The sequence below is a fragment of the Mesoplodon bidens genome (genome assembly GCF_964165515.1).
Source record: "Mesoplodon bidens genome assembly, chromosome: 2".
Classification (NCBI taxonomy): Eukaryota; Metazoa; Chordata; class Mammalia; order Artiodactyla; family Ziphiidae; genus Mesoplodon; species Mesoplodon bidens.
This window is the reverse complement of record NC_138177.1, coordinates 117,678,230-117,700,989: the sequence shown is the minus strand read 5'-3', so window position 1 is coordinate 117,700,989 and position 22,760 is coordinate 117,678,230. Positions and strand designations below refer to the sequence as shown.

Sequence of the window (22,760 nt, the reverse complement as noted above, 5' to 3'; positions counted from 1 at the left end):
ACAGGTGATCTGACCCCGTTCTGCTCCTCTCACAAGCTTTTGGAAAAATTCTAAGCTATGCCTCAGTTGGATGGCTGGTACCATCTGCCTGCTCTAGTCCTGACAGCCATGTTACAATATGTGTTTTGTTTTCACTCTTTTTATGTTTTGTTTTCAGGGGCAATTGTGGGAATGTTCCAGCTCTGCATGTGACATCAGTTGCCTTGATTCAGACACTTGGCCCAAACCAGGGTTGCTGACAGCCTCTTTGGGACTCTGCTTCTATTCATGTTTTACCTTCTGTCTCTGACAACATCTAACTGATGGTTCCTTCTAGGATCAGTCACACCTCAAGTGCAAAGGCCAACCTTGAGCAGTGGTGGGCCAACATACGCTCTATTGCAAACCACCCTTTGTATTTCTGCACTATTTACAATTTAATTAGTATGACACCTTTCTAAATCTCCTCAGCAAAATTAACTATTCCCTTATTATTTATCCATAACACTTAATTTAAAACTCTATGCAAGTACTAACCACATTGAATATAAACTGGTTACATAGTTATCTGCTTTTCTAAATAAATTGTGAGTCTTTTAAGAAACAGAGTTTCGATTTTACTTATCTTTGTATTCACAGAAATTAGCATAGTGCCTGGCAGGGAGCAAGCATACCTGCTATTAAGCATCTCTCTCAACCTCCCCAGAGTGATACCATGTATTTAAAATTTTCTCCTTATAGAGGAGAAGACTAGGAGAGAATGAAATGCTGGAGATAAATAAAGGACGGAGAATGTTTCACTTATCTCTGGATGACAATATGATTTAAGTTAATTAAAAAGAACAAGTATTTCTAAAGGACTTGCATTTTGTTTCTGTAAAAAAAAAAAGCTTTTTCTTCTAATGAACCCATGCCTGATTTTCATTAATTGAATTCCAAACCATCCTAGCCATGTTTCCAAAGTAGAGTGATCAAATATGTTTACTAGTGCAAGTCAATAACACAGTTGTCTTATACAGGTGCTCCCAAATGATTCTAAAGTTCTCTGGGTGGCTGAAGAAGTTAGAACTATTAATAAAGATAAAAAAATAATTCCAGAAAATAGGTTTCAGTGTTTTTTTTTTCCTCTCTTTTTTCTCTTAACTCTCTTCTTCAAATTTCTAAGTCTTTTTCAAATGAATATGCTTTGGCTCAATAGTTATTAATATTAAAGCAGTCTAATTTACTTATAATCAGAATTATTATCTTTTTTAGGGAAGTCCTGGGTATTACAAGGGCAAGAATTCCTTAGGGATAGTTAAGGAAAAAGGAATACTTCCTAAAGCAAAGCTGCAGGTGAAGCTGTGCTCAAATGAATGTCCAGGAGCCATGATTCAATGGAAGAGATGGATGGGGTCTTTAAAAAAGATCTAGGAATAGAAATGTAATAAGTATTGAGGAAGAGAGCCCAAAGTAGATATTGGGAACAAAATTAGAGTGGCAGCCAGGATGGCTATGATATGTATGTAGGATGCAACGGGTCCAAAAAGTAAGGTATGTTTTCTCTATGTAATCCAGGGAGAAAAACAAGACATGGCCGTTGTTGGTTGGGAAAGACTGAAGGTGATTGAAGACCCACCATTGTTTTCACAAACTATAGGGCCATAACTCATGTTTCTCCAAGGTGGAGTCAGCAAAAATCTGGGCAGAGGAAAGTTTTACTAGATGTAAAGTTAGATTCAAGGTAGAACTTCTTTACTCTATTTGAAGGGGTAGCATGTAACACCCTTATGAGGGAGATGGAGACACTGAAAAGAAGAGAAGTAATGGAATGATTAAGAGAGATAAACAATGAGGGACTGTCCAGGTGAACCAACATTGTTTGAGAGTACAAATGTTGAGGCTAAGTTTTTCTTTTTTTTTTCTATAAAGGTGTTAGATAAATTATGTCACAATTCTGAATCCTCCGGCTGTACACTACTTTGGGAACACTTAAACCTCCAATGGAGCTAAATGTATATTTGGAGTTTAGGTTGGAAAAGATTGGTGAGGGGAGCTTCAAAAAGGGATAAGCTTCTCTTTTATCTGAGAGAGAACCTTCCCTGACATTGTGGATTCTGCCAATCTTTCTCTACCATCCTGAGAGTCAGTGGGATTCACCACTTTGCTACGTTTTAGAGGCCATTCAGGAGTTTTGAATAATTTGCAATTCATCTTGATGTACAATCCAGCCCAAATCACTAAAATATTTGTTAGTAAAATCGTGCTAAGGGACACAGTAGATGAAACATAAGTGTGGTGTCAAGTAGAATATCATCTTAAAGTGAGAGGGATGTTGTAGAGACAATTTTGCTAGAAACTTTGCCCAGTGGGTGGATGAGTGAGTGGGTTGGCTGTGACATTAAAAAGTGACTGTTTCTTAACCTACGTGTCCATCAACAGATGAATGGATAAAGAAAATGGAATATTATTAAGCCATAAAAAGAAGGAAGTCCTGCCATTTTAAACAAAATGGCATATGCTAAAAGAAATAAGTCAGATAGGAAAGACAAATACTCTATGACATCACTTATATGTGGAACCTAACAAAGCTGGACTCATAGAAACAGTGGAATGGTGGTTGCCAGGGGCTGAGGGGTGGGGGAAATGGGGAGATGTTGGTTAAAGGGTACAAATTTCCAGCTGTAAGGCGAATAAGTTCTGATAATCTAATGTACAGCAAGGTGACTATAGTTAACAATACAGTATCATATACTTGAAAGTTGCTTAGAAAGTAGTTCTTAAATGTTCTCACCACACATACAAAAAGTGTAATGATTTGAGGTGATGGATGTATTAACTAACCTTATTGTAATCATTTCACAATATATATGTTTATTAAAGCATCATGTTGAACACCTTAAACTTACATAATGTTATATATCAATTATATCTTAATAAAGCTTGAAAAAAAGTAAAAAACCAAAGTGTTTCTTTCTGACAGAAATTGGTAACATTGTACAAATTCACCCAGTATCTACCTTAGTAAGAGGGGTAATTGTGGTGGGTGATGTGTAAGGCTGTGTCTTCTTTAGAAAACTAATCTTAAAGGTTATCATATTGCTTCTTCATAAAAAAGGCAGGTTCATAACTAATTTCACAAAATTGATTGGGGGACTCAAGTAAGTCTCAGGTGCTTCAGAGACCAGCTGATGAGTAATCATCTTGTAGGGACAAAATTCCATCTGATGCTAAAGTAGCCACTTGATAGCAAGGCTGATCAAAGTCTTTAGGTGTTCCTAAAAGCTGTGGGAATTTGGATGTCCCCAAATCCCAATCCTAATGTGATGAGTGTCTGGGCTGATTTATGGAGGAGAGTAGATTAAGTACATCTGATTTTTGCCATCAATATAAGCAAGATGGAATCTTGCCTACCAGTTGCAAACCACTGCAAATTTTTTTTCTGGTGTTGAAGAAAATGCAGGGCACTGGGGTCAGCCAGACAATAGTTTGGATAATAGCCAATATCCAGCTGCACGCCCCTCACATGGATAGATTCAAGCTATTCCAGGCCCCAGGGAAGAAATGTCAGTGTAAACAAAACTGCAAGTATGGGTTGCAGGAATTGGGATGGGGTGGGGAAGAGACTAACAAGCTGTGCTCAGTGGTGGATAGATCATTATAGTTTTAAAAGGTTTTTAAACAATTGATTTCTTTGAAATATTTCATGATAACTCCAGTCTGACATCAATAAAAAATGCAAAACAACCCCATACATTTAAGCTTTTGAGTTCATTTGTCTTCTATTTTGGTTTTATATTGTGAAAGTAATTCACATGTGAGTGGACCACTACAGTTTAAATAAGCATACTAAGATATATACAGTTATGGTATTCTGAGTGTATCAGACTCTGTTCTGCCTGATAGGCAATCAGTGGTTCTCTTCTCAGTGCAGGTTTATGGGGGGGGGGGATTGTCAAATCCCCATGACTGAAGAGTCCAGGGAGAAAAAGAAGTAGCTCATCTGCATGGTAGGACTTCAGATATTTCAAATGGGCAGTACATGAAGCTAGATAACTTCTTAAAATAGCAAATTTTATATATATTTTTTGTACTTCCCTGTGTATAGTTTGTCCCTCATTTCCCAGAGTCACTTACATTGTCTTCTTAAGAATTAAGATTATTTGAACCAGGGGGTGAAAAAAACCTGAAACAGTGTTCAGACTTTTTTTAAGTTTTGTAGTAGACCCTTGGGAGTCCAGGCCATGAGAGGATCTGAACACAGAATTTATAGAATTGCTATGTATTAAAAAAGTAATAGAGGGACGCAGTTCTGTAGAAACTATAAGGTAGTCACCCATCCTGGGAAGAAAGAGGGAAGAGAAATTGTCCATAACTCTGGTGGAAGAATGAAAGAAAGAGAAACAGAATTGAAGGGACCAAGAGGAAGAGTGGTACACAAAGGGGGAATTCTCAGTACCATGTGAGCAGTTACGACACTGACTGGAAGCCAGGGCAATGTGTCCAAAGTTTTCATTCCCATTTGAAGAAGCCCCACACTTCACAAGGTAAATAAGAAATGTTACCTGATGGTCTTGTCAATGTGGCCTGTGGGCCTTTCATTAATAATGGACTGACTGTCATCTGTAGACTATCCAACAGAAGGACACACCTCTGTTCTGAAATTTAGCTGGCTGAGACTCTCTGAATAGTTGGAGCATATCTGCTTTATAAAGACCTGAGACACTCAGAATACTCCCAACATATAAGGTTGACCCTTGATGCTAAAAGGACCAGTGGGAGTATGCAAAGGGGGACACCAACACAGGTTTTTGGATGGGACCTATCATACCTCTGAGGTCATATTAAGTATCTATGTCTTCCAAAGACTCAAGGAAAGGAAAGCTGGGAATATCAATTTCTTGAAGGGACTGGTTCATTCAAATAACATAATTTATGAGCAAGGGCTACCTAAGTTATTCGGTTATTTGTATGTGTTGGGAGTGGGAAGGTAGGGGGCAGGTTTGAAACTACATCTTGATAAATGCCAATTCTACAGTATCTCTTAAAAGGATTTGGGGTAAGTGCTGACTACCAAATGATCTCTCCTCCCATCTCCATGTCTTGTTTCTTTACCATTAAGGATCTAAGCCTTACTTATTTCAGTTCCATTGATGATACAAGGAATGTGTCAAATATTACCCTAAGAGTCCTAGCTTTCTAACTGAGCTGACAGCTGTTTTCCAGGTGATGTTAGACCAACTGGCTCCAGTCTGAGTTCTTAAGGCAGTCTTCAAAATGGAAGAAGAGAAGATCTTCTGCTCTTCTGAGCCTTTCAGGGAGCAGTGGAACCTGACCATAGAAGGAATTCAGACAGTGATGACACTGTGTTTAACCCTCGCTGATCTCTGCAAGCCTTTTGTTTTATCCAGTGTTCTCTGCTTGAGGCTGCTCCTCCTATCATAGCTTTTCAGAAACCTTCCCATGTTTCTTTGCTGGAGTCAGCTTTAAAGTCTTCCTTAACACCAGCAGCATATAAAGCAGTGGACCCTGATGCACTAAGACCCTCAGGATTGGCCAATTTGGCAAGAGACCTTCTCCACTGACCATGAAAATAGGGAAATGGAACTGCTCACCCTTGAAGACTCACTGAGACCAGCGTGGGAGACCTCCCTCCCTGTTGAAGCATGGACCACAGTCTCACTCAGCGCTGCAGAGTCAGCTTCTCTGCAGGTTCACATCTTTATTTGCAGTGGAGCTACATTCTTTAGCACTTTCCAGCATTTCCCTAGCAGGAGATAGTCACCACTACCTAAATGCCCTCTCCCCATAGTACGACAAGACCATCCCTCAAATTCCCAGCTCCTGAGGAAGAGAGTGAGTCTTTCCAGATGTATAAATGGAGGAGGTGCAGAAGGGAATCTCTCCATCATTTGATGCAGCTGATCACTTCCCCCTTCCTCACGTGAGTCCTGGGATAGCTGACTCTTCTAGCTTTTCTCTACTTTTCTGGCTTTTCTCTACTTTTTACTTTTTTATTAGTCTTCTTGGATAGACCCTTTTAATAATTCTGACCTCTGGGTATTGGGGATAAGGGCAGGTCTTTGTCCATAGGACCGCTCTTATTAATTTAAACTCATTCTTAACATATATATATATATATATATATATATATATATATATATATATATATATATATATATATATATATATATATATATATACTGATCATTCTCAAATTCATTGCCCATCCCTGACCCCTTTCCTGGTCTCTGATCTCATATACCTACCTGTATTATGTATGCACTTACAGATTTCAGTACATTTAGATTCCCCTCAAGAAATCTTCTCCCAGTGTACTCATCTCAATAAATAGCTCCACCATTCACCCAGTGCTCAAGTCAAAATCTTTGGCAGTCATACTAAATTCTCCTTTTTCCTTCCTCCCCACCCTTCTCCCCACATCCAGTCCAGCAATAAGTTCTCTTCTTTTTTTTTTTTTAATCCTTAAAGACATCCTGATTCTGACCACTTTTCATAAATTCCCCCACTATCATTCTAGTCTACACGACCTTCACCTCTCACCTGATATTGCAATAGCCTTCTGGTTGCCCTCTATTCTTCCTCTTTCAAGAGTGATCACTGACATCATTCTGCTCCATACCTACTTTACTGCAGCCTCATTGACCTCCTTACTGCTATCCAAGGTTGTTTGTGCTTGCTTTCTCTGTCTACAATGCTCTTCCCTGGATGTTTCAATGGCCCTGTCCCCACTCCATTTAGGTCGATTATCCAATGTCATCTCCTCAGACCTTCTCTGATCACGTGATCAAAAGTGGCAGATACCTTCTCTCATCATTCCTTTCCCTCTCATTCCCATTTATTTTCCTCATAACACTTTTCTCTAGATGACATTTGTGTTGGTTGCCTGCCTTCCAAAGAAGAATATAGGTTTATGAGGACAGGAACTTTGTCTGTCTTGTCTACTATATCCCTAGCCTCCAGAACAGTAGTAGGTAGGCACATAATGGGTACCAGATAAATACTGAAAGAAAGAATGAATAAAAGAATCTCAGTTCACAACACAAATAGGAAGCTTACCTTGCATAGCTAGAGACATTGGACTTAACAGATAATTAATAGCTTTTGAAAAAGAGCCTCTATTCCAAGTGGAAGATCAGAGATCTCATAGATGTTATTTTTCTTACTTTTATTTTCATATTAATGAATTATTTAAGTATATTTATGTATGCCATTGCCCTTAAACTGTTGCCAGGCAGTTTAATAGTATTACAAATTTCCTTACAATACAGGGAAAAAGAGGATAATATATTGTTTGGAAATTGTGAACTTTTTTTTCTTAACAGCTATAGTAAGGTACAACTAAGATACTTTTAATTGCACCTGTCGAAAGTATGTAATTTGATCCGTTTTGACAAATGTATGTACCTGTGAAACCACTATCACTCTGTTTTCACTTAGATTATGGTTCAAATCTTGGCTCTACAATTTAGCAGTGGAGTGAAATTTGGCAAATTATTTAACTCCAATATTCTGTTTATCTGAAAACTGGAGGGAAGATTGGTATCTTTCTCATAAGATTATTATTATTATTATTATTTTTTTTTTTTTTTTGCTGTACGTGGGCCTCTCACTGATGTGGCCTCTCCCATTGTGAAGTACAGGCTCCGGACGCGCAGGCCCAGTGGCCATGGCTCACGGGCCTAGCCACTCTGCGGCATGTGGGATCTTCCCGGACCGGGGCACGAACCCGTGTCCCCTGCATCGGCAGGCGGACTCTCAACCACTGTGTCACCAGGGAAGCCCTCATAAGATTATTGAAATAAATAAATGAGCTAACATGGAAAGTGCCTTGCAAATAATAAACGTATGATAACTTCTGGCACTTTTTTAGCTAATTAAATATACTTAAATCTGCTTAAAATATCTTTATTAGATATTACTTTTTAAAATAGAGTCAAAAACTTAATTCCTTTTTGGGCCAGGCAAGTAATTTAAAAATTTCAGAACCAGGAATAGATTTGTGAGGACACTTGGAACTGGAATGATATAAAAGCATTCAAACTTAAAATCCACTCCCTGGCCCCCAGAAAAAGAAAGAAAGGAAGAAAGAAAGAAGGAAAAAAAAGAAAGAAAAGGAAATTTGTTGGCCTTACAAAACAAATCTGCAGGTTGTGTTCAGCCTATACGACACAAGTTTGTGATCCCCAGCAATGTGAAGTCAGAGAAGGGGTTTTAGTGTGAAATTTACATATTTTAGTATGTATTTTACAAATGAAGTTGACTGGCTTTGTTGAGGAGAAGGAATTGGAGAGGAGGCAAGCAGAAAAATGGAGGGACCAATTAGGAGGCTGTTTCAACAATATACATGTATTGATTTAGAATATATTGATAGCAGAGATGAAGAGGAGTGAATGTATTTGAGATACCTTCTGGAGGTAGAATAGACAGTGCTTTCTTGTATGTCCATATACAGAAACTGATTGAATTTTCCTTAAAATATTTTTAAGTCATTTTAAGAAAAAGTAGCGAGCTATTAGGTTTTTTTCCTTCTGACTTCAATTCCTTGATTCTTCCAATATTATTTTTATATGACTTTACTATCTAAAATTAGCTGGATTCCTTTATGCTTGCTCACTGGAGGGAAATGGGCACACTGCCAACAGGGCTGGGCCACACTGAGTTTGTTTTCTTTTGTCTGAGTCTCTGAAGCCTCAAGGTTGCTGAGAAATTTTCTGCTCCCAGTTTGCACCTGCCTACCTGTCCAGAGAGAGCAACTACTCTCAGCTTCAGCCCTTGTATAGATCCTCCAAACAGGTAAATGACTTACTGCTTTCCACTTTTCCCAGCCTCCTGCAAAGAAGTCTTTTCTGTTTTTAACTTAAAAAGTAATTATTTAGGGCTTCCCTGGTGACGCAGTGGTTGAGAGTCTGCCTGCCGTTGCAGGGGACACAGGTTCGTGCCCCAGTCTGGGAAGATCCCACATGCCGCGGAGCGGCTGGGCCCGTGGGCCATGGCCACTAAGCTTGCATGTCCAGAGCCTGTGCTCCGCAACGGGAGAGGCCACAATAGTGAGAGGTCCGCGTACCGCAAAAAAAAAAAAAAAAAAAAAAAAAAGGGGAAAAAAAAGTAATTATTTAGAATGAAAAACTAGCTAATGACTTTTCTTGCTATCTTTTCACCCTACATTTACTCATTTCATTTGTAATGTAAAGTAAATAAAAGGCATAAATGCAAACTTTGTGGCAGTACATATTATCTGTTTTTCAATATTTAATGGAAAATGGATTTGATTTTCCACCAGATTGAGAAGTATGGCAATGACAACTTGTTTGACATGGATGCAAGAAAAAAAGCTGCAAAATTATTTTGGAGAAAAGTAGTTTAGCCTTCTCTATAAGGCCAGTGTCCATGAATTCTCTAGTGAAAGTTTGCTTCAGAGATGCTCTAAACAAGGACCTACTATAACAGTGATTTATAGTGAAGATCACATTGTTGGGGCATATGTGCAAAAGAACTACCCGGAAGACTATTTCATTATCCTTTTTGCCTTTCAAGAGACTACAATTTCAGAATGCAAGATAGGGCCATTTCAACTATCTATGTTGCTTTGTGAAAGTGATAGAAATTCTGAATTCAATATAAACCTAGAGAAAAAAGAGGTGGCTATTAGCATAAATACAGTGGACAAACTTGGACTACCTCAATGTTGTATTTCCTTCCAGGAATGTGAAGTTTTTCTATGTGAAAGTAGGTTTAACCAGATAACGCTATATAGAGTTCTCTTTATGTTTGGAGGGTTCTAGCTGACTCATTCCTGTAAGAAACAATAACTTTTATACTTGTCCTTATCTCCAGGTGGCCCAGACTGAAACCTGGCCACAAATTGTTTTCTACAACACAACCATGGTCAAAAGGAGAATATACAGGGGGCTTCCCTGGTGGCGCAGTGGTTGAGAGTCCGCCTGACGATGCAGGGGACACGGGTTTGTGTCCCGGTCTGGGAAGATCCCACATACCGCGGAGCGGCTAGGCCCGTGAGCCATGGCCGCTGAGCCTGCGTGTCCGGAGCCTGTGCTCCGCAATGGGAGAGGCGACGACAGTGAGAGGAGTGTGGGGAACGGGTGGGGAGGAAGCGGTAGGGTGAAAGGAAGAGAGAGAGAGCACAGAAAGCAACCTTGAAGACTGTGAGCCTGTCAAAAAGAAACCAGAGCTTGAACTTCTTTTGACTGGTACTCAATCCTTTCTGCTGCAGTTTCCTGTCATATCCATATATCAAAAGACCAAAGTTAATTTACCTATTTTTCTACTAAAGGACATTTAAATTGTTTCTTATATTTGCTGTTATAAACAATGCTCCTGTAATATCTGTATGCATATAACTGTGCACAAAAATACTTCTCTATGGTAACTTCCTGGTAGTGGAATTGCTGTTTAAGACTTATGTACATTTGCATTTCAATAGATCCCTTTCAAAAGCTTCAGTTGTCTGCGCTATCCCCAGGAGTGTTATAGAAATGACTCTTTCCCTGTATCCTTGCCAGTCTTTGCTACTAGCAATATTTAGAATCTTCACCAATTTGATGGTCAAAAGATCGTTTCTTGTTTTATTTTTTGCTTATCCCTGATTGTTAATGAGTCTATGTGTATTGCTTATTTATATTTCTTCTACGAAATACTTGTTTATATCTATCCACTTAAAAGAAGGGCTCCTGGGAGTAGTATTCCCTGAGCATTTGCGTTTGCAAACTAATTGTGGTTTTTATACTTAAATGACTAGCAGAGTACATAATTCATGGATCACATTTTATTCTGGGGGATACTGTAATGTTTCCACAGCTTTGGTGTTACTGTGGAAAACCTTAGGCCAGATTTATTTACTTGCAGTATTTTTTTTATTGTTTCTCTTTGAGTGATTTGATCTTTCTTCTGGCTGCCCCAAACAGCTTAAAACTTTTTGTTGTTGTTGTTGAAGTCTGATAAATTTACATGGATACATCATGATGTTGACCCTAACTGATCAGTTAAGTAAACTTTTTATTGAAGTATAATATATAAACAGAAATGCACAATTGATCAGTATACCAACTGACAAACTTTTATAAATTGGACACAGTCATGTAACCAGTACTCGGATGAAGAAATAGATTATTACCATTGTTTCAGAAGACTCCTTTATGACTCCTCTCAGTTATTACTAACCAAAGGTAACGATTATTCTGGCTCATAGTAACATCAATTAATACTTATAATTTTTCAATTTTATATAACTGGAACTATACCAAAGTGTTTGTTCTTCTGTGTCTGGCCTCTTTCATTCAATATTATGTGTGAGAGGTTGGGCTAATACAATGGATTGGATTATAAAATCAGACCTCTGCAAATCAGATGTCTTACCGAGTATCAAGTTTTACTAATAATTTCAAGAATAAAGGCTATCAAAAATCTCAGAGAAGTCAGGAAGAGTACCAAGATATTCTGTGTGGCTCCTAATTTTTTCCTTCCCATATTAGACATACATTTTCTGGCTAAGAACAGAAGGCAGGGTTTTTAAATGAAGTTTGTGGGCCACCTTACATATTGAAGAGTGGTTAGATTATGGAACATTTATATGCCAATGATATGGGCTCCCAAATTACGATTAAGGCATGTTGAAGCCCTAACCTCCTGTGTGAGTATACATGGAGACAGGGTCTCTAGAAAGTAATTAAGGTTAAGTGAGGTCATAAGAATGGGACCTTGATCTGATAGGGATAAAGTAAGTTTCCATATAAGAAGGGACACCAGGGAGCTTTTTCCCTCTCCCCACGAATCCACAAGAAAATGACTTGCAAGCACATAGCAAGATGGCAGCCACTTTCCTACAAGCCAAGAGGAAAGGCCTCAGAATGAAACCTGCTTTGCCCACACCTGGATCTTGGACTTAGCCTCCAGAATGCGAGAAATAATTTTCTGTTGTTTAAGCCACCCAGTCCATGGTAATATGTACAGCAGCCTGAGCAGACTGAGACAATCAGCTTATGTGACATTTCTGGGAAGACATGCCTCATAAATCCATAAAATCTGGATTTATTTACTGTAAGTAATTCTTAGCCAGGAACATCCTGTCAAAGACATTCAAGAGATAAGTACTCTCCTTGTAGCAAATATCATTAGTTTATTTCCCAGGAGACAAGAGTATTAGCATATTTATAAGAAAATTAGTCCCAGTCACTTTTTTTTTTTTTTCTTTCCCTGGTAAAGTAAGTGAATGTATCCCAGGACAGCTATTTTAACTTATAACTCCCTAGTGATTCATCCATAGTATTATATGTAGTAGTAATTTTTTCCTTTTAATTTTTATATAATATTCCATTGTAATGATTCCATCACACTTAAAAAAAAAAATCAAATCACTTTTGGTGACCATTTGGGTTTTCCAGTTTGGAGCTATCACAAATAATACTGCTATAAATATTCTTCTGCGTGTCTTTTGGTTCATGTATATACATAATTTTTTAAAGAGTATAAGTATGAAATTTCTGGGTCATTGGGTATGTATATTTTCAGTTTTGGTAGATACTGATAAAGTTTTCCAACACTGTCATACCATTCCACTACAAGCAGTGTATGAGACTTTCTGTCACTCTAAATCTTTCCCCAAACCTTTTATCACTGGTTTTACAATATGTAGCCATTCTGGTATGTGACCTGTGGTGTGACATTTTGTGAATTTGGCTTTCTTTGATTAGACTAGTTAGTAATTTATTTATTTCATATTTTAAATTAATTAATTACTATATTAATTTATCCCTTTTTTCAATTTATGAATTTGTCTTTTTGTTCTTAATATATTCTTATATTTCTAAGGTTTGTTCCCCTCTATTCTTTTCTATTCCTTTCCTTCTTTCCTGGTATTCATGAAAGGTACTTTTATCCCAAGATTGATAAGAAGCATTTATATTTTTGTTATTTCCTATATATTTACTATTGTGATTTTTAATTTCCTTTTGGATGTTAAAGTATCTAAAAAGTGATTTGTAAAACCCTAAGACATTACCCTTCTCTTTGTTTATGCTTGTTCTTTTCCAGTTTTATTATATTGCTGTCATTGAATGCAGTTCTTCACTATTTCTACTTTTGGTAATTTAAAGAGGCTTTCTTTGTAACCATACATACAGCTATATTTATAAATGTTCCACACAGTATTATTATTTTTTTTTGTTTAGAGAATTACCAGCATCTCTACACCTAATCCTTTCAGTTTTAAATCCACCATAAAAGAGTATCTCTTTCCAGGGCTTCCCTGGTGGTGCAGTGGTTAAGAATCTACCTGCCAATACAAGGGAGACGTGTTTGAGCCCTGGCCTGGGAAGATCCCACACGCCGTGGAGAAGCTAAGCTCGTGCGCCACAACTACTGAGCCTGCGCTCAAGAGCTCACATGCCACAGCTACTGAAGCCTGTGTGCCTAGAGCTCGTGCTCTGCAACAAGAGAAGCCACCACAATGAGAAGCCTGTGCACTGCAAGGAAGAGTAGCCCCACTCACCGCAACTAGAGAAAGCCTGCACACAGCAAGGGTGACCAAACACAGCCAAAAATTAAAAACAAACAAACAAACAAATAAATTTATTTAAAAAAAAAGATTATATCTTTCCAAGAAACAAAAGAATTCTGGGCCTTAGTCTCATTGGTTCAAATGAAGACCTAAGCCCACCCCTGAACCACTCACTGTGCTCTGATTGGCTATGCACAAGTACTACATTCTCTTCTGTACCAAGAAGAAAATCAGTTGGATTGGAAGTTCCAGGAAGCCCAATTGTTGATAGTAGGTTTTGGAGAAAATCTGGTGCCTGTGGTTTTTTGATTTGTGTGTCCTTGCTCATTATCCCTTTCAGACCTATTGGATTTATGGAGGAGAAAATATTTTAGAGTGTTTCCAGTCTTTCCCTAGCCTGTCGATGCCTCTAGACCTTGCTTCTCTGATTCAGAGAGGACTCCAGCCCTCATCTCTCATGTTGGAGTGGGCCACCCACTACTGCTGAGTAATTTGGTGAGAAAAGATCTGCTGACACTATAGTCTTGCAGTGCCTACATTGAGTCTAGTTCTGGACTCTTCAAATGAAATATGTTAAGATTTCCCATAATTTTCTCCACTTGCTTTTCATCATACTGCACTGTTCCTACAGAAAGGCTATTTTTATATTTTTCCCTGGTGAATTAATGGCATTCATTCATTGCCAGTCGTTCAACAACTTGTAATCTTCATTATTCTTTGATTATTTCTCTAGTTTTATTGGACAAAAGGAGGATGGATGGGATCACTGAGTAAGTCAATGTTCTTAATGTTCTATTATTCTATTCATTATCTTAGACTTATTCTATTATAGGTTTTGTCAATAAAATTCGTAGCACAAATTATAGCAGATAACTTGTGGATCACCAAGAACAAGTTATATTTATAATCATAAAATATTTCATAATAGTAATGTTAAAACAAAAAGAATACTGAGTGTATGAAAGACATTTCTCATGTTTTTATATACTTGAAAGGAAATAATTATTTTTCTGAATGTCTACACTTTTGCTTAGAATTCTTACAGCTATGGTTGGTTTCAACTACTTCAGAGCAGGGGTGGTTGGCAGGTGAGGAATACCTATCATGAACTTCAAGAACATGTTAGAAATTTTCTACTTCTATAAACCTCAAAAGTCACGTATTATGTTGTGGTTTTTGAAGTTTATTATTGATAATTTATCTTCATGTTTAACATAATTGCTGTTTATTCCAAGGTTTATATATGCTTAAATCTGAAAGTTTTATGTCTGATTGGCTTTAGTTAAAACTGTTACTTTTACTTCTTTTACAATAGGATTTGAGATAGGATATTTTCATGTCTTTTTATACAAGATGTTAATCAAAAATAAATAATAACATATGAGAAAAGAGACTGAATTCTAGGAAAATTTATGGTCGAGTCTTGTGACCTAACCTTAGTCAACTGTTAAAATTGTCTTGTCTAAACAGGCTCAAGGAGAGCTTATTGTCTGCTATAAGAACTTATGAACCATATGGAGGCCTGGTTCACCAAATACGAATTCTGCTTTTGGGTCCAATTGGAGCCGGGAAGTCTAGCTTTTTCAACTCAGTGAAGTCTGTTTTCTGAGGCCATGTAACAAACCAGGCTTTGGTGGGGTCTAAGACAACTGGGGTATCTGAAAAGATGAGTCTATTCTAGGTCACTCAGCCTTTGCTTCTTTGTTCAAGTTAATTATATTTGAGGTCTTTTGCTGATCAATTTCATTACATGTACACTTCATTTCAATTTACAGTTTTTTAGAAAATGAACTTTTAAAGTTGCTTTTTTTCCCTCTGCAGTACAGAACATATTTCATTAAGGATGGGAAGAATGGCAACACCCTGCCATTTATTCTGTGTGACTCAATGGGGTTGAGTGAGAAAGAAGAAGGGCTGTGCATGGATGACATACCCTATATCTTAGAAGGCTGCATTCCTGACAGATACCAGGTAAGATTTGACTAATTATTGAGAAAGTATAATTGATACTTGAAATGTTTATTTTTGCCCACTATCAACAATATTAGACTCTAGTTTAGTGCACTGGCATTTATTTTATTAAACTACACTTGTTCAAGATATTTTTCTGCTTTTTGATATTTTATTTTATAAAGAATTAAAACATCCATAGGTTTCTTCTCTCATAGTTGTTATAACAACTTTGAATGTTGTTATACATTCAATTGCTTTTGGCTATGTGAAACAGAAGTCTAACTACATCAATTTACTCACAAGGGTGATTTTTCTTATGTAACAGAAAGTTTGAAGGTAGGCCACTTTGGGCAAGTGTGGAAGGTTATTAACTTCATGTGTCCTTCTGACTTTCTGTTCTGAGATCCTCAGCATAAGGCTATGGATGTAATGTTTGCCCCCCACCCTCCATTCACATGTTGAAGCCTTAATCCATAGTGTGATGATGTTTGGAGACAGAGCAAGTTTGGGAAGTGATTAGGTCATGACGGTGAAGCCCTCATGAATGCAATTAGTGCCCTTGTGAGAAAGGACACAAGAGAGATGACCTCTCTTGCAGCCATATGAGGACACATCAAGAAGGTGGCTGTCTACACACCAGGGTTTAACCACACACAAAATTTACCAGCACCTTGATCTTGGATTTCCTAGCTTCCAGAACTATGAGAAATAAAAGTTTGTTGCTTAAGTAACTCAATACGGTAACTCGTTATAGCAGCCCAAGCTGACTAAGACATCTGGTTTTCATCTTTATGTTCTCTAGATGTTCATGCTAAGCACTGTCGGTGTTCCAGGCAAGAGGAAGGAAGAGATTAAAGAGAAAAGCTACTTTAGTTTGCCTTTTAAAAAAACTTTCCGGTTCCTTTTTATAAACATTTAGATCTTAAGTTAATTATTAATTCACCTTGTTCCAAATGAATAGGTGAATGTGCTAACATCTTTTATTGAATGTTGTATCTTTCCCTTCTAAATACGGGTATTTATTTTTGCAATCTATAGTTTGTCCTTTAATGTATTTTTCAGTTCCTTTATAATATTGTTTTTATTACCGTATTGTCTAATTGTTTTAATTGCCATAGCAATCAATTATGTCTTGATAACCACCTGGATGTCATATTCATTATTCATTTCTCACATGTTTTGGACTATTTTATACATATACTTTTCCTTTTCTAAATGAACTTGTTAGTGTTTTATTTGATTGTTTGTATTTGTGTTTGATTTGTTGGTGCTTTGATTGAAATTACATTAAAATTGTATATTGAATGTTGATACACAACTTTACATATCCAGTGTTTTTATCCAGAAACAGAGAATGCTTTATTTTTATATTCATGCAAACTTCTTTCATTCTTTAATTTAAAGTTATCTTGTAGAGGTAGTTAAGTTTATTTTAAAATATTCTTTAAAAGAAATATTTATTTAGAGAATGTTAAACCTATGCAAAAGTGGACAAAACAATTTAATGAATTTGAATTTACATAGTTTTAACAATTTTTTATCTATAGTCAATCTTGTTTCATCTGTGCCTACCCACTTTCTCCTCTCCTGTATTATGTGGAAGAAGATCTGAGAAGTCATAATATTTCATCCATAAATGAATATGCATTTAAATACATATAAATACATATATACACATAAGGTCATATGTGTCTTTTATTAAACATAGCCATGATATGCTTATCACATTTGAAAGTAATAGCTGCTCTTAATTTATCAAATATTACCCATTTCTATATCTCTTTTAAGTATCATGCACCTTTTATAACAGTTTGTTCAAAAAATTATTCAAATAAATCTATCCAGCCTCTCTTATTTTTTTAATTTCTTTTATTTTTTTGAAGGAACATGATAGGTTTATTAGAAGAGTGACAAGAACAGAATTCATAATTACATTTTTTAAAACGTTTTAATTGGAGTATAATCGCTTTACAATGGTGTGTTAGTTTCTGCTTTATAACAAAGTGAATCAGTTATACACAGGGGACAGGAGGAAGAACTTAAGAAGTTGCATATGTGAATATTCCCTGGTTAATCAGTGTGATTCAATCAAATCAATCACTCACTAGCTGTGTGACTTTCTGCAGATGGCTCAAACTGTGCCTCAATTTTCTGATCTATAAAATTAGTACAATAATAACTCCTACCTCAGAGATTTATTGTAAAGATTAAACAAAATAATATAGATGAAGAGCTTAGTGCAGTTCTCACTATCTGCTACCATGGCATCCCAGCATACATTTATTTACCAAGAGTCCTAAATTTCCCCTTTGTGTCTGAAAGGATTAGAGAGTGGAAAAGAACATTTCAGTAAGAAAAAGAGGCAGTAAAGTAAGATGTTGAGTAGGGAGAGGTAGCATAAAGGCTTTGGAGAAGGTAAATAGGATTAGGGAATTAGGGTGCCTCACTAACATTTCTTGGCTCTGTTATCCATTCTCTTTGGGACATTGGAGCAATTTATTTGTGATGTTTTGAAAAATTCCATCTCCTTCTTGAGGCCTCTTCTCTCCCATCTTGTTTTTTTAGAGTCCTTTTGGTCTTTTCTCTAGTTTCCATAAAAACACAACTGTTTGGACAGGATATGAAATCAATCAGTAATATTATAGCATACATTTTAGTTACCTCTTCCAAGAGGTGGTTTCATTTGAAGCCTTTTCCCATAAGAGGCAATGAAGGAAACTTCCTGTGTCAAAGGAATTCCAGCTATGAATGAGTAGTTAAGGGGGATTGTTTTTGTGGGGGATAGGGAACCTTCCCAAGTCTCTGAAATTGCTCCATAGATAGCCTATCTCATAACAGATAGCTGATTAAATGAAAACTACTGATGTTTTCTATAATAATGAAAACAATATGGATCTTTTCAACATAGGTGTGGTCCATGTGGTGTTGCTCACTCATGTGGATAACTTGGATCTGATTACAAAAGGTGACCTTATAGACATATACAGATGTGTGCTTGTGAAACTCAAAGTAATGGATGATGCCATTTGTAAACACATTTTCTGGGGTACTATGTCACTATAATGATATATTACTGCATATAAAAATAAAAATAAAAATAAATACCTACTGAGTTTAAGAAGAATTAAAACAATTGCTTGGGATAATTCAGATTCATTTCCCAAGTTTTAAAAGTTAAATATATATTTATCTTTACACTGACACAGATAATTCCATTTATTATAATTTAATTCAGTTAGGTTCAATTCAACTAATATTTATTGATTACCTTGAATGATCAAGCCAGTGTGGTAGTCTCTAATCAAATACACAGATAATTAAAACAATTTCCCTGTGCTAAAAAGCATATGATTTTATAGGTAGAGGTGAAGGGATGGGGGGTAGTATAAGAAAAAATTGACAAAAGAATATGATATGATTGAGTATGATAAATAGAAATGATTAAAAATAATATGCTTGAAAGTTTAGAGAAGGAAAAAATTGTATTAAAGTGGATGGGGGAAGATTTCATTACTTAGGTGGTACTGGGAAATGACTTTCAAGGACGAGGACTACTTCAGGAAGTGAAGGGACAAAAAGGTGAAAATACTGAGGCCCTGGGGGCAGCATAAGTCAATACATCAATAAAGGAAAAAGCAGCGTGTATGGGAAGCATGGAGTCATTTAGTTTAGCGGAGGGCTGGATCTTTGGAGGGGGGAGAGAAAGTGAGAAAGGTACATGTGCATGAAGTGGTTTTATTAATTAGGTGCATTATGTGGAATCACAGCAATTTTTTTTTTTGAAAGAGTAATGATGTGACCAAAGTTAAGCTTCACAAAAATTAATCTGCTGCCCATGTGCAGAATAGACTGGAGTCAAAAGGAACCTGGAGGTGGAAACAACAGTTGAGAAGATATAATGATAGCTAATATTTGCTGAGCACTAAATATGTGATAGATTTTCATTTTTTAACATCTTTATTGGAGTAAAATTGCTTTACAATGGTGTGTTAGTTTCTGCTTTATAACAAAGTGAATCAGATATACATATACATATGTTCCCATATCTCTTCCCTCTTGCATCTCTCTCCCTCCCACCCTCCCTATCCCACCCCTCTAGGTGGTCACAAAGCACTGAGCTGATCTCCCTGTGCTATGCGGCTGCTTCCCACTAGCTAGCTATTTTACGTCTGGTAGTGTATATATGTCCATGCCATTCTCTGTGATAGATTTTCTTATTCAATACTTATAACAACCTTATGAGATGGGTACTGTCATTACCACATTTGATAGATAAGTAAACAAAAGCACACAGAGTAAAGTATTTGCCAGTTTACTGACAATGCTAGGAAGTGACAGAGCCCTACTTTGAACCCAGGCAGTGTGGTTCCACAAATAAACTAGTCTAAGCATGAATTAAACATCAACATTAAACTAGTCTAGTAAAATAGACTTATCCTGAGAATAACCTTTAAAAGGAAACTGAAGGAAATGATAGATTCTAATATAGGGGTGTTAAAAATTCTTCTATTTCAGGGGTTTCCCTGGTGGCGCAGTGGTTGGGAGTCTGCCTGCCGATGCAGGGGACACGGGTTCGTGACCCGGTCTGGGAAGATCCCACATGCCACGGAGCGGCTAGGCCCGTGAGCCATGGCCACTGAGCCTGCGCATCTGGAGCCTGTGCTCCGCAACAGGAGAGGCCACAACAGTGAGAGGCCCGCGTACTGCAAAAAAGACCAAGCAAACAAACAAACAAACAAAAATCCTTCTATCAGAGTAGTTTGTATGGATCTATTATCTTTAGTTTGCAATTCATATTGAATCTATTATGTGTGTTCTAAATGAAAATTAGCAGTGATATTAGAACTTGACTTGCAAAGTTCTTGAAGAAATCCCTTTATGGGGCCAGATCTCTGTCTCCACATTCTCCAACAGGACAAGTATTGCCAAGTTCCTACTTTTTGATATTGCTTTCATAATTTATATCAACATAAAATTGTATTTTCCACTGTTTTAAGATTTCTGGGTTTTAAATTCTGTATTGCAGCTAGAGGTAGTTCACAGAGAACTTGGATTTGCTCTTTCTGACATCTTTGTGGTTAGTAATTATACCTCAGAGTGGGAGCTGGAGCCTGTCATGGACGTTCTGAACTTCTCTGCATTGAGACAGATGCTGTGGGCTGCAGTTGACTTCTTAGAGGATTTGCCTCTTGAGGAAACAAGTAGATGTTCTTGAGGTGTAGAAACTTGAAGGTGTCAGCTACATGGCTACTTCTGGTTTGGGTACATCCTAGAGGATCTATACTACTTCTCATCCCCCTTGTCTTATTTTAAAATGAAATATTTGAAATGATTGACCTCAGTCATTCCCACTGTCTGAACACCCCAAACAGTATCCTTGCCCTCTTCTGTTAAAACGGGCTTTGCTACTTGGGACCCAGAATGGGATTGGCTCAGCATTGTTTCTGATCAGATGTGATCTTTGATTATTGGTTCTTCCTTCAGACCTTATACTTCCACTGTTATTGACTTGACTTTTCAATGCCTCTCCCTTGTCAAAGTCCCTCTTAATGCAGAGTGGTCAGTTCTGGGTAGAGGTGTGTGCCTTTACAGTTTACGACCTCAGATTTTAGTGTTATGTGTATTTTCTGTTATCAGCCTGTGCATAGTACACACTACACTGTTCCAATCAAAGATCAGACAGAAGTATCAATCTAAACTCAAATCTTATTTTAGCTTGTGGCAAATCAGAGTATCATATCATCTCTAGTTCTCTCTCACTCACAAACTCCTGCGAAACTCTCACACTACTACTATTGCTGTCTTGACTCTGCCATCTTGGTTTTTCTATTCCTTCTCTTCCTCATGGTGCATGCATTCCCAAAGTCAGGGTTGGCTTAGACCTCCTGTAGCCCAATGTTTCTTCTTCCTACTGGTTGATTTTCCCTAAATAATCCATGAAGAATACTTTGTGTCTCTTTACTAAGAGATCAGAGGAAAGAAATGATCAGGTGTAAGTAAAGAAAATAAGTGAATGCTTTGCATATTAAAACGTTTTTAATCTCATCATAGAAGAGTAAACAGTATGAGATGAGAAAACATAGGAAAAAGAGAAGTAGTTGAACCTGAGGGGGGTATTTTATTTAAGTCTGGAATGAAGTTACACATACAAGATCATAATACCTACAAAGAGGAACAGGACAATTTAAAATCATTAATTGTAAAAAAATTATAATTTCTTTTAAAATTATGTGCTGTATCTGTGAAAAATTAAAGTTTCTTTTTGTAAAACCCGAGTCTCACTTGAGTGTGTGTGGTATGTGCATGTGATTCTGACAAAGCTTATTTTAATATGACTTGTCAGCATCTTCTGATCTTCAACCAAGTCATCTTAATTTTGCTTTCTTATGTTACTTCTTTTTTTTTTTTTTGCGGTACGCGGACCTCTCACTGTTGTGGCCTCTCCCGTTGCGGAGCACAGGCTCCGGATGCGCAGGCTCAGTGGCCATGGCTCACGGGCCTAGTCACTCCATGGCATGTGGGATCTTCCCAGACTGGGGCACGAACCCGTGTACCCTGAATCGTCAGGCGGACTCTCAACCACTGCGCCACCAGGGAAGCCCCCTAAAGCCATTTTTATTTGATATCTGAACACTTCTTCAAGGATGTGGCAATTAATATTAATGAGTTCCAGAGGACTAAAACTGAGAGGGACTATAGTTTGATTACTCTGTCAATTACGACTATTTTAATTTCAAGTGACAAAACTCAACCTGAACTACATGAATAAAAAAGAGGACTATAGTACTGGATCAAGTAATCCAACAACAGAAAAGGCTGGGATTGCATTGAATTGGCGTCAGGAATTGTTGAATCTAAGGATTCAAAAGCTATTCAAAAGCTATTCTCTCTCTCTCTCTCTCTCTCTCTCTCTCTCTCTCACACACACACACACACACACACACACACACACATATACACCACAGCCTTTTGATTCCTTCTTTCTGTATATTACTGTCCTTCTCTCACACTAGCAATCTTGATAAATCCTTCATCTTTTGAGTCCAAGCTTCAGGCTGACATTCATTCAGTCTTGTGACCTGAAAAGAAAGGACTTTTCTTTTCTAGTTTCATTGTGAAATACTCCCCCAAAACGACTGCAATTGATCTAGCTCAAGTCATGCACCTAACCTCCCTCCCCCAGGAATAATTACTTTACCAAGAAGAGCAAGGAAGTATGATCAGCCCATCTTAGGTCATGTCTGCCCAGGAAGAGTGATTTATTATTATTAGAAGAAATTTAATCATGGACATGGCTACTGTTGGATTAACT

At 37.3% G+C, this 22,760-nt stretch overlaps 1 protein-coding gene across 1 annotated transcript in view; it reads left to right on the top strand.

The window, feature by feature from the left end:
- Positions 1–9,154: 9,154 nt before the first annotated feature.
- Positions 9,155–22,760, top strand: part of IFI44 (interferon induced protein 44) — a gene marked incomplete at its 3' end in the record, with an annotated part of 28,755 nt that continues 15,149 nt past the window's right edge. The window contains 9 exon segments of the mRNA XM_081214231.1: positions 9,155–9,338; positions 9,342–9,708; positions 14,229–14,265; positions 14,966–15,101; positions 15,105–15,161; positions 15,317–15,466; positions 16,251–16,281; positions 18,357–18,457; positions 20,475–20,649. Of these exon segments, the coding sequence (XP_081070357.1) occupies positions 9,273–9,338; positions 9,342–9,708; positions 14,229–14,265; positions 14,966–15,101; positions 15,105–15,161; positions 15,317–15,466; positions 16,251–16,281; positions 18,357–18,457; positions 20,475–20,649 (1,120 nt within the window). The 5' untranslated portion in view covers positions 9,155–9,272.